Source organism: Condylostylus longicornis, unplaced genomic scaffold (genome assembly GCF_029603195.1).
Source record: "Condylostylus longicornis isolate FDR11 unplaced genomic scaffold, ASM2960319v2 ptg000145l, whole genome shotgun sequence".
NCBI classification, from domain to species: domain Eukaryota; kingdom Metazoa; phylum Arthropoda; class Insecta; order Diptera; family Dolichopodidae; genus Condylostylus; species Condylostylus longicornis.
The window spans coordinates 933,238-950,274 of NW_026578113.1; the positions used below are offsets into that span (position 1 = coordinate 933,238).

A 17,037-nucleotide genomic window follows, 5' to 3' on the forward strand; every position below is an offset into this window, starting at 1 on the left:
TTTTTTTTCCTTACTCCACTTGGGAGCATTTGCGCTTTCCACTTGATTTTAGAGTTAGGCATTAGTTTTACATGTCAGGAACCAAGGCCGTGAATTTGCCTTTATATTAAATATTGAAGATTATTAACATTTATAACAATAATAAATTGCTGTTGATGTGCAATATCGAATATTAAGGAATCCTTAAATCCATAAATTGGTTACTGTAAGTTACTGTAACCATCGAAACCCTATCAAGGATATATGGACAATTACTTTTATATTAACTTTTTATTTTAGATCTAACTTTATATTAAGCTCTATAATATTAAGAGTAATTATTATAGTGACCTTCTAAAAGTTTGAATCCAACGTCCTTAAAGGACAAGTGCAATAACGACTGCACCATTGATCAAATAATCTTAAAGTTATAATATTTAAATTCCAAGCATTTACGATATAATATTTAAAATTTATATAAAATTCGAACTTCTGCTTATTAATTCGATAGTAAATTGTAAATAAATTGTACATTAATTTTTTTTAAATAACAATTTGCTCTGGAATATGCACATATGTTCTATTTTTCCATCATTATCACGCAATTTAACGTATTTATATAATTTTTATATACCATTGAATATTAACATCATATACGTTATACATAGGTATACATAATATATGGGCTCAATTAAAATGAAAATTTAACAAAAGATTAACGTTTCTTTATTTCTTCAATCTTTTTTTCTGTTTCTTTTGCATTTATCCGGCTTACTAATAGGGTAATAATAGATTATATAACATTTTTATTTTTCTTCTTTAGCTCCATAATCTTAAAATAATTTTAATGTTTTCCGCATTTGTGATTTTTATTATAATAATTATAGTTATTATATACTCGTACAAACTCATAAACACATACATACAAAGAATTAAAGTTAATAAAAATTTATTTTTATTATTATTATTTTTGTTTTTCTTTTTTTTTGTAATAATTTTTTATTTTCTTCGTTTTTGTTTTGGATTATTGAGTTTTAATATTTTATTTACTTTTCTATAAATATTTATTTAATATTTTAGAGATATGGAAATTAAAGAATGGAGAAAAGAATATCAAAAATTATCAGATATAATTGAGAGAAGCTTACAACAATTTCAAAAGACATCAAATCAAAAATCGGAAGAATATATGAATGAAATACAAAAACTTCAAATGACACAAATTGAAAGAGAATGTGAACGTGCATTAGGTAAGTTGGAATCTAATTTAAATATTATTTGGATTTAGGCCTCAGGAAGACATGCAATTTTAAGTTTTGCAACTGTTCGATTGCTTACTTTTTATGGTCCATAGGTTAAAATTTAATCGTGCATAGATGCAACTGTCTGATCGCATGCAATTAAGCAATCAAACAGGTTGTAAGGTTTACTAGGGAAGGTCTTAGACATCAAACATTATTTTCACGGGTTTTGTTTGATGAGATTTAGATGGCTTTCTATTGTGATGAATGTAAAGTTGAAATTCTAACAGGATGGATTGTGAAAAATTTAATCGAATCAAAATTAATTTAAAATTATTTAATTACAAAAACAGGTATTTAGCAACACCATTTTTAGCATACACTCTTACATTCTGCTCAAAAATGGTTGCGATTAAGTTTTGTAGCTAAAATTAGTATTTTTCTTTTTAAATGGCTCCCTTTAACCTTCCCTATACATGTTAAAAACGAAAATTTTTTAATAATGGAAAGTAAAGGCCACACCTCCGGACTTAAAGGCGGTTTTAGTAGGATTATAGCCGCCATCTTTCCAATAATCTCTCTCTTGCTAAATAAGAACTGAGTTATAAGAGTTTAAAAAATTTTGATAGCAAGAAAAGAAAAGAAACGAAAAAAACAAAATTTAAAAGATTGAAATGAAGTTGAAATAAGGATATTTAACTACCGTCATACAAAATCCACATACAGAACTATCATACAAAATCATCATACAGAACCGTCATACAAAACCATCATACAAAAACGTCAAACAAAAGCTTTTCATATAACATATTATTAAAAAATCAAAACAGAAAAGGCTTTTTCTTCAAGTGCTCATATTTTAAAATAAAAATCATACATTTTTATATTTACAGAATTTTCTTCAGAAAGAATAATATCAGTATTTCGTGAATGGTCAACGCAAAAGAGCCCACTTGATACTGAATGTAGAGAACGATTAAGTAAATTAAAAGATAAATTAACTGAAACAAATCATTCAACGTTTATGTAAGTTTTAAAAATATTAAAAATAAATTTAATTTAAAATATTTTTTTTTAATTTTTTAAATTTCAATATTTTTATATATATGTAGAGTACCAGGTGAAGCTGCAACCATCATTGATCCCGATTTAGATGATCATGAATCTTATTTAAATAAATTTAAAAATAAAATTTTTGAAAAAATTAAATATGCAATAGAAGATCATATACAAAACGATCCAGATGTAATTAAGGGGAGAAAAAAGACTGTCCAGGTAATATTATTTACACACATATACATATGTATTTATATTTAAATTACCAATAATATAATTCAGATTGAAAATTTTAATTACAAACAATACATAATTATTTGAACTTTGCATATTGCTAATAGTATTAAAAGTTAAAATTACTTCCTTTATGTCAATTATATTATTTTTTTTTTCAATTTAAGCGGGTTTGCTCTGGAATGTAATTTGATAGGATGTTTAATGTGTAATTAATTACGTTGTTCTCACATTATTATGTTTTCCTTTGTTAAATAAATTTTTTTTTTATTAATTACCGATCACATTATATAATAATAAAGGATGGTATTGTGAACTATACAATTAACATAACAAATAATTATAACGGAAAAACACTGCTCAGGATCGAACAAATTCAAAAAATTTAAATATAATTTTTAGAATCTATTTTAATTTTTAACTTTTTATAGATCTGGGAATGTAATATCAAATTCCGGGTAAATTCATTTGAAAAATTTAATTAATTGAAATTTTTATAGAAATACTTGCAATTGGTTGTGAATAGTTCCAAGTCTTACTATCCTTTATTTAGGGGCTTATCAAAAAACTATACTTCTAAAGAGTATCCTTTTCCGTCATCCTTATAAATTTTTTCTCTATAAATTATTCTGTAAATATTCCCATATCCTTTTAAATTTTTTCATCTCTACAATATTCATACCAAAAATATTTGAGTTGCATATACTTGTTATACAATCAATTTAAATCAATATGCAATATTTTATTTTTCATATTATTACAAGTTAATGAGATGTCAATTATAATAAAAAATATAATGTATATAACATATTTTATTTTAATAGAATAAGAGCATTTTATTGAATAATGCATTCAATTTATTATGTAGAAAAAAGAAAATCAAAATCGCTTTTAAAAATATTAATAGCAATTTTCGACATAAATTATTTAAATGATTTATAGCTATACAAAAACAAAAAACAACAATTTATAAAAAATATAAAATATTGATTTAGCATAAAAATTCAATTAAAATATTTTAAAATTTTTTAGATGTACAAAAAGAACAACTAAAACCAAATGTGTTTTTTTTTGATTTTCCAATATCTGCAATAAATATTTTTTATTAAATTATTATTTTATAATATATGTGTATATATTATGTATACTTTTTCTATCACATTTTCAAAAAATATTTTCGCAAAAATGTACCAATTAATTTCATTCTGTCTAATTGTTTTGTCAACTAACAAAAATCCTACACAACTCGAAAATTTTTACACAAATAAATCTTAATAAAAATATTATTTCTTAAGAATCCAAATTGAAACCCCGCCTACTCCTCCAAATTGTAGTCTTGCCACTATATTGTAGCCTCGCCACCAAATTGTAGCTCTCTATAAGATCGCAAAAGTTCCAAGTTTTTTGCGATCTACTGTATAAAAACCAATTTTTGTATCAAACCGTATTCCCCTAAATTTATGCAAAATGAAATAAATTATTTCAGTAACTCATATCGTTATTATTTAATGTTAATTTATGTTTATATACCGACCCTAAACTTTAAATTTTTAAACTGAAATTTGCTATTTAACTTTGACAGACTACACTTCTTTTCCTAATTTTAATTCTACAATATGTTATTATTCCCAGGAATATGTCACTTCGCATATTTTTTTTTTTTACAAAAAATCACTGTAAAATTTCATATTATGTTTTTTTTTTATCGTCATTTTAAATATTAAAATAAATTTATATGAAATCTCATGCAATTATGATAATTAGGGTTGTCTATGTGATCATAATATTATGTTTATATGGATAAATAATATTTCTATGTACATTCATAATATCCTATACACATTAACATTATATAAATTTTTATTAAAATGAATTTTGAAATATTGTACATGAAAATTGTTATTTGTTGAATTTCAATGAAATAGATTATATAGATATAGTCAACCTAGTGTGATTTAAAATTAATTTAAAATTGAAAATTTTAGATTCAATTTAATTTTAAATTTATTTGTCTATGTTAAATTATGACTGCAAACGAATCATATATCTAGTATTTCCGTATAATCTTGTATAACAAATTATAAGAATTGATCAATTATTAATTATGTTACAAATTAGCCAAATTGAAATAATTAATAAATTTTTGAGTTAAAAATTTTTAATAAAATAGTGACAATGTCAGAAACAAATTATAAGAATAAGAAGTATAACAAATCACTTAAATCACGAGCTAGTTTCAACAGAAAGGAATTAAATTTAAAAATATTTTTGTTATTATTCTTCTTGAAGTTTTATAACCAAGTCCTTGAAATAAAACATTACCAATGTCAATTTCCTTATAAATTACTTAATAAATTACTAACTACTAAATGAATGGAAAAGTTAAAAATTAACTTATAACAAATTCAATTTATAAAATATCTATATATTTATATAACAGATATAACATATACTCAATCAAGTAATTATTAAGGTTTTAGGTCTACATATTTTACCTTTTAATATTACAATATTTTATATTTTGTACTTCGTTTCATTTCCTATATCTTAATTTATTATCTTAATTTAATATTTAATTACAAACTAATTTTTTTTTTTGAAAATTTCGTAATTTATGAAAATGTAGATAATAATAAGTAAAAAATTTCTAAATATAAACTTTTCTTAACTATAATCATTAATCATATTTATAATTTATTGAATTAATATACAATTTATCATTATGTTAATTGTGATGAAAAAAATCTTATGTTCTTAGCACCTTACCGGTGCTTAAGTTTTTGAGACATTCATAAAATTTATAAAAAGTATAAAACTCGTTTTTTGGGTACATCAACTTAGTTTCGCAAAGGAGACAATCCGCATATGTTGAAATTAATATAAGCACGTTCAATAAATTATGAGCCTGCAATTTTTGTAAATTGTATAACAAAAGGAAAACTAAAAATTTAAATTCGAAATGGTTCAAAATTTCGTGAATTTAATAAGATTCAAAATTTAAAAAAATTTTAAAATATATTAGAAAATATTGAAAAATTCAGTATTGTTGATAGTGAAATAAAAGTGGGATATCCTATTTTTCAATTAAATAGAGAGTTTTAAACACGGGGCCATAATTTCGTATTTATTTCTAATAAGGAATTCAAATTTCAATTTAATTGAATTTTAATATGATAAACTTCCTATATGCGTTGCACTGATTTCTATTTATTTATGGAATTTATTTATAAATTTTATCTTACAACAAAGAAATAAAATGATTATTTCAATTTAATCTAAAATTTCCCTAAAGCATAACTGAAATATACAAGTACCAGCCAGTATTTATGTATAACTTATAATATAGAGTAGAAATTATATTAATGGCATATTGAATTATAAATTACACTTCAAAAATAAACCCATTACTATAAATTATAAAAGATCAGGCAAGTAAAATGTTATAATAAAGACAAATCTATTTCTAAATCTTATAAATAACAGTTAAAAGAAGGCAAAAAATCTTATGTAACAATTTTCTATTTTTTTTAACAGAAATAACTGTGGTACTCATACATATTGGAGTACATTGATATAGAATTTGAAATAACTATACATATATAATTTTTTAAATAATGAAAATTTCATATTTCATTTGTAGAATGACAGAAAGAAAATGTTTCCTTTTTTTTGTACTCTCCTATCCTATACTTGAATAGTATAGGGAGTATGTTTTAATATAACAGTTATTCTGTTATTGTTTTTAACTATACATTTTCCTTTCGTTTCAATTACAAAACAAAATTTACAAAACATACAAGTATAACGATATAATGTGTGCGTGTGTGTATTAAAGTGCCTACCTCTTAGTATTTGTTATGTACAGCCACCAATAATGGATTTAAGTTATTTCTTTTTTATGCAAATATCTTAGATCACTTAAAATTATCACAAATATGTAATTTTTTTTTCTTTTTTAAAAAATATTTTATTTATAAAAGAAAATAAAGTGGTTTTCCTCAACAATTTTTTTATTTCACATAAATCGAATTTATGAGAATATATAAAATATATGCAAACATCAGAGCTACAAAAGAAGTATGTAACATACAAGAATATGTTGGTGTACAATGGTATTTATTACAGTAATGAGGAATCCGTATGTACTTATGCAACATTCATAACGGACCATAATATTGTGATTTCACAAGAGCTATTCGAAAGCATTGCATTAGAGCAATATATAAAAATTATTTTCATTCGTCTTTCCGTTCATGGAGGGTAAATCGTAGCTTAAAAGAGTAAACCTTCATTTTATTATAAATCGAGTTACAATATGTGAAAATTATAGTGATGCAATAACTATGTAGCTACTTGCTCTTGAAAAATTATAAAAATGTTTTAAAACGGCAAAGTCGAGTTTTATATAATAACAATGATGAAATCATAACAGAAATAGTCATTTCATAATTAAAAATTAAAATAAATTCATAAATACTTTTGTAATAAGTTCTCCTCTTTAAATTACTTTCCTCCAAAAACAGTATGTACGCTCCCCTAAAATTATGCAAAATTTATTTTTTTTATTGCACATATTTTTTCGTGTGATTCGTTCTGATTCCATGTAATTTTCACGACATTTTATATAATAATCTTTTGTGTTTTAAATACAAAAACTTTTAAATTAAATTTTTTTCATTGAAATTATAAACAATTTAAAGGATATTTTGTAACCATACATGAAAATTCCACATATTATGTTTATTAGGACACAATGGAAAATCGATGTAAATGTCAATCATTTCTTTAATAAAATACACAAAATAACTAAAATATTGAATAGTTTATTTCTTTGACATTATTGGAACCGTCATTCAAATTACCTTTATGCTCAATAGAATTCATAAAATTTTAAAGAAATTACGCATTTATTCAGAAATATTTATAATTTCAGAAATTTTTGTATGCATGTCCTTCAAATTGAATATATATTGGTAATAAACTACATATTTCATTGGTATATTTGAGATACAATGCTTTATACTTACCCAATTCCAATAAAATTGGAAATATACTTCATACCACAAGGATCGCCAGATGTCGTGATTTAAAACATAATTATTAATTTCTTAGAACCAAAAATATACTTGAACACTTTTATTTTTTAAAATGATAATTCTTTATTAATAGCAACAATTTTTATTTAATAATGAAAAAATTCAAATTGATTGCCATTCTTAAGTACGCGCCAATAAAAAAAACCCTATATAAAAATTCAAGAAAAAAAAAACAAAAACCGCTATCCTTTTTAATTCAACAACTCTGAAAAATTTTTTAAATTCTTCCAATATATCAAAAAAAAAAAATCCAAAACCAAAATCTTTCACATTAAATAAAAAAATGCCTGAACGTATAAAAATAAAAGAATTTTCATCTCAATTCAAATAATTCGGAAAAATGGTAAAAACAAAATGAGAACGTAAAAAAGAAAAACCGATTCTTTTAATATGAAAGTCTTAAAATATTAAATTGGAAAATTTGATAAAGGATTTTTCACGTTCTTCATTTCGATTGATTGCCATTTGGCTGGAAAATAATTCAATTTCTTTATTTATTTAAGTGAAAATTTTAATTATAACTTTATTTTTTGTTTTTTTTTTTTGGTTTTTTATTAAATATTAATATTTTTTTACATTTCTGCTGATTTCATATTTCGTAAATTAATAAGAATTTAAATGATTATATTCAATGTAAAAAATTTTTTATATATTGGAAATTTTTAATAAATTTGAGAAAATGGAAAATTTTTATCAATTTTTTCTTTATGAAAAATTATTCATAATATTTAATATGTGAATTATTATATTTTTCTATTTAATTAAATTAATTCGTATATTATTTAAAATTATCCTGATGCGATTGTAAAAATTTGAAATATTTTCCCATTATTTTTAAAAATGCATTCTAGTAAGTCTTCTGGAAATATGATATTTTAATATAAATATATGCGGGTACATACAATTCTATACAGAACTATCTCAGTAGAAAATCGGTCTAGAGAACTGCCTAATTACGGAACTGTTTGAAAATTACATAATTTTTTTATAATTGTTATAATTAATTGGAGTAGCTTAATGAAAATTTAGTTTTGAATTTTTTACAATTTTCTTGAATTCTACCACTTCAAATTACTTGAATTCAATGAAGTCTAAGTTGTTGAAATTATGGTACGGGGCATGAAAATTCTCAAATAATTTATGTTGATCAGTATTAGAACATGCAATAAATATTTTTCATTTGAATTAATTAATAATTTTTATATAATTTATTTAAATATTTTATTCATCAAAAAAATTAATTTCCTTCTTTTTTATCTAATTTCATATTTTGAATTCAACTAATGGAAAATTTAATTTGAAAATTCTTGATCAATTTATTTGGAATACGAAAACTTTACATATAATTTCTAATCAATTATAGGAAATATTTCATGAGCATTCAACACATATAAGATTTGTACAAGAACATCTTAATTCAAATAGTTTAATATCATCAAAAGTACCAGAACGTTTACGTACAGTAATACAACAAAATTATAAAAATGGTTCACGTCATTCACCATATTTTATATATGGTACACATGGTATGGGTAAATCAACATTAATAAGTGAAATATATTTACAATGTTCAAAATGGTTACCATATAGTAAAGTACATCGTGTTATACGTTTTGGTTCAGCAACACCACGTTCAGCATATAATTTAGAATTATTACGTGTTATATGCCAACAAATTTCAATAATATTTAATATACCAGAAGGTTATTTACCAAAGGATGCATCTTTTGATCCATTATATATTAATAATTGGTTTCAAAATTTGTTAAAACGTTGCGAAGATTTAAATAATGAATGCCTTTTTTTATTTATCGATGATTTACATAAATTAAATCCATTAGATTGTGATATTGTAGCAGCATTATCATGGTTACCAATTAGTTTACCATGGAATGTATATTTAATATGTAGCACAACAATACCAATTGAACAATTAAAATTTTCACCAATACAAAAAGATCGTTTTAAAAGTATAGAAAGTTTATATGATTTAGCAATGGAACAAAATCAAACAATTGTAAAAGGAATGAAAGGATATGAAGAAAAAGAAAAAAATGAAGATGAAAAAGATGATAATAATATAATAATGAAAATATCATCAACAATATCATCAACATCATCATCAACATCAATAAATAAAATATATGATAATATTAATATAAATGATAATGATGGTGATGATGATGATGATAATAATGATAGTTTAAGTAATAATGATAATGATAATAATTCAAATGGAATAAATAGAAATAATTGTAATAGTAGAAATAGTAGTATTGGTAGCGGTAGTATTGGTAGTGTTGGTACAACACAACTAATTAATAATGATAGTAATAATTTAAATAGCACTAATACAATTAGTAATAATGTAATAAATAATTCAAGGACATCACGTGAATTTAAAATAAAAATTGAAAATTTATTTAATCATCTTGAAAAGAAATATGGTAAAAAAAGTTTTGGTAGATTATCAGCATTGATTACGTGCTCTGAATATGGTTTATCGGAAACGGAATTACTTGAATTATTAATGCCAACAGATAGTCCAGATGCTTTGATTGAAACCCAACAAGGAAATTTTAACTTTTCATCATTTCGGAAAATACGTAACGAAATGTTAAGTAAGTTTTCCCTTCTCATTATTTATTTTTTTTTTTCCTTTTATGATCCTTTTCGTATGATCCTTATTCTATTTTTAATTTTTTTTTCTGCTTGTTTTCTTTTTTGATGTTGGTATTGTTAAAAGTTTTCAAAGTGTTTTTCTTTTTTTTCGTTTTTATATTTGTTTTTTTCTTTTTGATTATTTTTCTTTATTGGCCTTTTCATTTTCCATTTGCGTTCAATTTCAAGGTCAAATTATTATTATTTTTGTTTCAAAATTATTTTGAACTTATTTTGAATTCAAGTCACATCTTTTTCAAAATTCTTTTAAAATTTAAAAAAAAAAAACAGAAAAGTAAAAGCATAAAATAAAAAATAAAAATTACAAAATCATGTTAAAAATTCGCATTGAGCCCTTCTTTTTAGTAATATAAAGTGGTTGAAATAAATTTAAATCATTTTCTAAACTTAAATATATTTGGGGAAATGATTTTAAATGTTTATTTGATATGAAAGAGAAATTAATATTAGTTTTATGTTTAAGGAATATTTAATTTAAAAAAAAATTATCTCAATATGCGAATCTCAAGCAGACTTAACAAATTCCAGACTTTTAAGGTATACGCACAAAATATCGAAAATTCACACAAATTAAAATAAAATTCAAATCTAACGGAAATACTATGAAGTGGTTTGATGTGACTTTCTGCATTTCTTGTAAATATTGAATTATTATGCTAGTAGATTAATACTAAATCTTAAAAAGAAAATTAACATCTAAATATAAATCTAAATATAGCTGTTTTAGAGTAAAAGTGAACAAAAAACATGTATTCGAATAGTACGTACAATTATAATGAAATTCACAAATACAATTCGATTTTACAGAGTGTTCGTTGGGGTTTTTTAGAAAAAACAAACATTTGTGTAAAGAAGAGAGTGGGGGGACGGGCATGGCTAGAGGTGTTGTTGAAATCATTTTAAGTGGTACGGTATACGTAATAATGATTTTTTATAAGTTAATTAATGTTTTTTGAAAAATTTTCATTTTTTAACTTAAAATATCTTTTAAAACCTGATCAAAATCTGATGCCCTCCAAAACACCCTCTAGACATTCGAATTCCCCGCCTTCCCACTCGAACAATTTTTTCCCTAAAAAACATCAAGGAATTCCGTTCAGAGACCTTTAATATTCGTTTCATATTATGAAAAATATATATTTTTTTACAAAATTTAATTTCCATCACCAAGTTTAAAAAATATAAATTTATTTTTTCTATAATGCACAAAGGAAATATTAAAAAAGCAACAAGTGAATTAATATGTAGGATACATTCTGATAAAACCCCTCAGAAATTCTAAAAAAAAATTGTGTGATTCAGAAATTTTTAAAATCTAAAAATAAAATATAAAAATTCAATCTATACCAAAATTTTTAAAGATGAAACAAAACTACTGAAGCACCCAAACATAAAATTAAAATCGAAGAATATAATCAAAGCCGAAAATTGCCTCTTGCTTTATTTATAAGAACAATTTGTTTTAACAAGACTAACAGTTTTTAAAACGAATATTCTAGCGATATTATTAAATTAAAAGAATTGAATTTCAAAATATCATAAATCTAAATCAATTCGAAATTAGACACAAATTTCAAGTATTCTATAACTCTATACACGATTCTCATTTAATTTTCATAATATTACTTAAAACAAAATTATTAATAATTAATTTTTTTTCCATTACAGGACTATTAATAAGAGAAAAAATAATGTCTGGTAAAGTATTAATTGAATGGCGTCATGGATATTGTAAAGATTTAGCAAAATCAAGATATTTAGATAGAACAATTGAAAGAGCAATACATACAGAAATTGCAAATATATTTTTTAGTCAAGAACAAGATGAAAGTGATGAAATTACAAGTGAAAAAACTGATAGTACCGGTATGGATTTTCCAATATTAAATCATATTAAATTAAAACTTAAAATACATATTTTATTACAATTTTATAGTAAGCCAACAGAAACCAAAAGAAGAATCACCGAAACCACAAGAAGACACAACATCAAGTTTTTATAACCCACCTGGATTTGAGATATCTTATAGTATACGACATGTTGAAGAATCATGGCATCATTTGATGCGTTCAGATGATACATTAAAATTTAAACAGATTGCTGTTTGTAATTTTGATTTTCTTTTAGCTGCCGTAAGTTTTACAAAAAATAAAAGTAAACTAATAATTTTAAATATTCACAAAAAATTTTGAACATTATAAAACTTACACAAAAGTTATAATCAAAATCTATTTCGAAAAATGAAAAATTCAATATTGTTGACACCAGTTTGTTAAAACTTGAGATTTACAGCGATTTACGTAAAAAAAACTGAAATTTTGTACATTATTGATGATATTCCTGAAATATTGCTTCAGAAGAAAATATTCGACTATGTCCCACGCTTCTGCTCTCTACCCCTTCTCATTTGAAAAGTAGTGAGCTTCAATTTTGTAAATTCTTCATGAACGATTTTTAAAATACAACAAATATACAAAAATAATAACTTGTTTATCCAATCATAAAATTGCACAAACTGCCATCTTCTCAAGTCTTAAGATGGCGATTAAAATTCACCGTTACTTCCAATCCGGTTTTTTTTTGTTTTTTAGTTTCGGACTTCATTTTCCCCTTAGTACCTATTTGTGGTGTTAAAGAAGTTTGAAATTTTAATTCCGATTGAACAATTTTTTTTTCATTTTCCTTTAGAGAATGTCACATTTCGACAAATCATTTTCATAAATTTTCTTATTTCTTTTCCAATAGTATAAAATATAAATTTTGAATTACCTTACCAAACATTTATTTATATACATTATCCCATTATTATTATAATGTTTATGCAATACGGTATAAACCCCTATAAGTATGCACTTTTCCTATTATAAGCTATAAAAGCCTCTAGACGCAATTTTTATGATGAATATTGTATAATTCTGCAAAATATTCTGTCGAACAAGCAAAAACATCATGCGCCTCTTATCAAAAGTCTCATCATTTTATAACAAATCCAATTTTTCATTAAATAATTGATAAATAATCTCAAAAATTCCCTAAATCTAAACAAACTAAATAAATATTGCGTGGATAAAAACTAAATGCAAAAAATTTAAAAAAATATATTTTCAATAACAATTATTAAAATATAATGAGGATAAAAATCCTCAATTTAATTTGAAATAAGAATATTTTTGAAAGCAACACCTACATATTATTATTATTACACTAAGATTAACAAATTAAAATATAAAACACTTAAAATTTTCTTAAATCGATTTTCCCGTTTGTTCTTTTAATTTCTTTTAATTTCTATATAACAATCTCAATTATATAGAATAAAAAACGAAAGACAAAAAAAAAACTTTTTAAATACCGAAAGATTAAAATTCAGATATTTTAATTGTGCTGATAACTTTTCATAATTCCAAAATAAAACAAAAATTATTATGATTGTATTTTCTTTAAGGAAAATGGAAATTTTTAAGATTAAAAATTTTAAATTAAAAATATTTATGCATAAAAATCTAAGTTTTTGCTTACATACCACACAAACATACACATACAATGTTATTTCAATAAAACTGAAATTTACATAGTCTTCTTCTTGATTCTTTACCTTGATTCAAAAATGGAAAAAAGAAAAAAAAAAGTTCTTTAGAAAATATTTTTTTTTTATTTACTTTTTAAAAATTAGAAAAAATAAAAGAAAAACTTTGAAATCCCTGTACCATTCTTTTATACGCATTTCATTTTTTTTTTCTTGGTTATCTTGGTAATACAAAAACTGTAAACCTGCAGTATTTTTGTAACCATTTATAAAGTGTTCTGAATGAAATATGAAAAAGAAAAATGCAAAAAAAAAAAATAATCGTCAAAATCTTTTTTGGAAATTAAACTTTTGAAAGTATATATACAAAAAGTTAAAAAGTTCCTAAAACAAATTTTTTAATATATTTTTTTCAGACATCAAAGAATATTTCTGGAATTGCTTTTCCATTCTTTAGTTTTGCTCAATTTTCAAATTCTTTATATAAAATAATTTTATACATCCTTTAAAAACTGTGATAAAAAGCGTGAAATTTAAAGATAACAGTTCAAATGTCATTGAAAAATCACATTGAAAAATGAAAAAATTGTTTCGTATATGGTGTTGCCGCATTGTCGTTGTGACATACCAAAGCTGAATTACGTGTCAGTATATAAATTTGTTGTTGCAAATGTATAATTGTCGTTTTTATAGAACTAGTTCTAACAAAGAATGTTTTTGGAATTTGAATTCAGGTTCGGCAATTGCATCGCCGTGTAGCAATTGCAGTATAAAGAATATTTTAATATAATATATTATTAACAAATTTTTTTTGTTTCTTCTTTTAAATTGTCTTTACAAGGTTTAACACTGTGATAGTTGTTGACAGCCAGTGTTTCTCAATTGGGACCATATTTTGTTTACTAACACAGTACTTTAAATATTTCAAAAATAAAAGCAAAATTAAAAAAACGGGCATAGCAGTTTGAATAGAAAAAAGGAGATGAATAGCTATAGTAATAAAGTCAAGTGTTCCCATATGTAATCTGATATATTCGCATGTTACTTGTAAATTTATTTTTACAGTAACCGAAACCTACAATTGTTCTGAACAAACATACACTCCTAAATTGTGATGTAACAATCATATGTATAATATTGGTTGAAAAATGGACTTGCGACTAATCTAATTCAGTTTCTCAAAATTTATCAACATCTTATTCAAAAATTTATAAATATAACACTTCTTTAGCACGAAATAATTTTTTAAGTAAATTTTTATATTTGGATGTAAACCTAACAGTTGAAAACAATTTTTATTTGATCCTATAGTTGTTAAGCAACAATCATAATATTGTTGTCTTTAAACTTATTTGTACAATTTATCATAAAGTATATATTTATATTATATAACTAAATTCCGGGAGGAAAAAAATTTCATTTTGTTTTCCTACAAAAAAAAAAAAAAAAATTTTTTTTTGTCGCTTCATTTTGCGCTTTTCACTCACTTTCTCCCAATTTTATTTAATTTCTGCTTTCCAAAAAAAATTCAATTGTTAAAATTGTAAAAGATGAAATAATTTTTTAATTTCTGTGATAATAACCGAAAAATTTAGTTTTTTTTTTTCATTTATATGAAATGAAAAAAATAACGGTAAAATTCCATTTTTCAGGATCTTTTATATGAATATTCATTTTTTTAGGGATCAAATTTTTTTTTATAAATTCAAAATTGAAAATAAGTTAAGTGTGAAATAGTGGATGAGTTTTTTATTCAAAATGGTCAAATATGAAAAAATGTGTGGTGACCAATCGTCAATAATTATTTTCAAGTGATTGTTCAAATATATTAGTGATAATTAGTACATAAAATGCCACTGTACTTTATTTTGTAATTACACAAATTGCATACTTTCCGGAGTTATTTTTCTTATTATCGGAACTTATCATTCGAGAAGAAACTTCTTCAAAAAATAATAATTTTTTAAAATAGAAATTTTATTAAAATTTTGAAAATTCAAAGCTATAGCAATTGATTTTTTAGAAAGAGATCAGTTTGAATAAAAGTTAAAACAAGTAGAGAGTTTATCGGGAAATATTTATGCTAAAAAAGAGCACATGTTCTGTAAGAAAAATTTACGGTTTTCAAACCTTTACTTGTGTTGTAAATGGTTTCTAAAATTTTATTTAATAGGACGACAATTTTGCTACAAAATTTTATCAAAACCAAATTGTTCTATTACCCAAATATTTAAAATCTTTCTGCCATTTTAATGCAAAAAAATGCAACAAAGTTGAATAGCTCAGAAAATTTTAAATTTTTGTAATATAATTTTCGTGGAATTTAATTATCTTTGCAAAAGCAATTTTAAAAAACAAAATTCTACGTTATTCTGTATACAAAATTTAAATAAAAGTGGCAATTTAATTTAAACACTTTCCTAAATTTAAAGGAATTTTAACTCATTTTATTGAGATATCCAAATTTTCTTGATTTATTTTTACAAATTGCTTAAATAACGTAATAACAGTATTTATTAAAAAAACTTTGTATATAAGTCAAGATGCCGAAAATCTAAATAGAAAGAACACATTTAGATAGAATCTGATTTTATAATTATAAATGAATTTTTGAAAAAACATAAGAAATCTAAGTAAAGTTATTAATATCGAAATGGAAGAATCTAAATAATTTTTCTAAAAAATCAATAATATTAATACAAGATTTGATAGTAATAAAATTTCTGAATTTCATCAATATTGTTACGCTACACAATTAAGAACCTACTACTACCGAATCGAATTTCGTACTGAAAATTGTACTAAATTTTATTACTAAATTTATTTTAAAGACTGTTATATTAAATTTTAGTACAATTTTCATTTCTTCTTCTTCTTAATTTTCAAATACATATCCTTTAATTTATCAATAAGAAAACTTCATTTTTTTTTTATTTTTATATTAAAAAATATTCTAAATGATTTTTAAAAATCATTAAAAATTATTCTTTATAATGCAATTACACATACTTACAAGTTTAATGGAAAAATCAGATATAATTGAATTCAAATTGGCACTTAGTCATATTATATAATATGTTCTTTGAATTTTGAAAGAAAAAAACAAAACAAAGGAAAATTAACACTGAAAAGCAATTTCACTTTTTCTTTAAATTAGTTAATAATCCAATTTCAATTCAATTTAATATTATTAAGTATAAAACAATTTTTTTTTTTTCTTAA

At 22.8% G+C, this 17,037-nt stretch overlaps 1 protein-coding gene across 8 annotated transcripts in view; it reads left to right on the forward strand.

Moving 5' to 3' along the window:
• The window catches only part of LOC129615699 (protein qui-1), a 186,074-nt gene that overhangs the window by 116,070 nt on the left and 52,967 nt on the right, over positions 1-17,037 (forward strand). For all 8 annotated transcript variants that reach the window (XM_055531052.1, XM_055531053.1, XM_055531050.1 and 5 more), the window contains 6 exons: positions 1,060-1,229; positions 2,114-2,246; positions 2,333-2,495; positions 8,970-10,227; positions 11,957-12,154; positions 12,225-12,421. In XM_055531052.1, the coding sequence (XP_055387027.1) occupies positions 1,060-1,229; positions 2,114-2,246; positions 2,333-2,495; positions 8,970-10,227; positions 11,957-12,154; positions 12,225-12,421 (2,119 nt within the window). The remainder of the gene's footprint in view (positions 1-1,059; positions 1,230-2,113; positions 2,247-2,332; positions 2,496-8,969; positions 10,228-11,956; positions 12,155-12,224; positions 12,422-17,037) is intronic.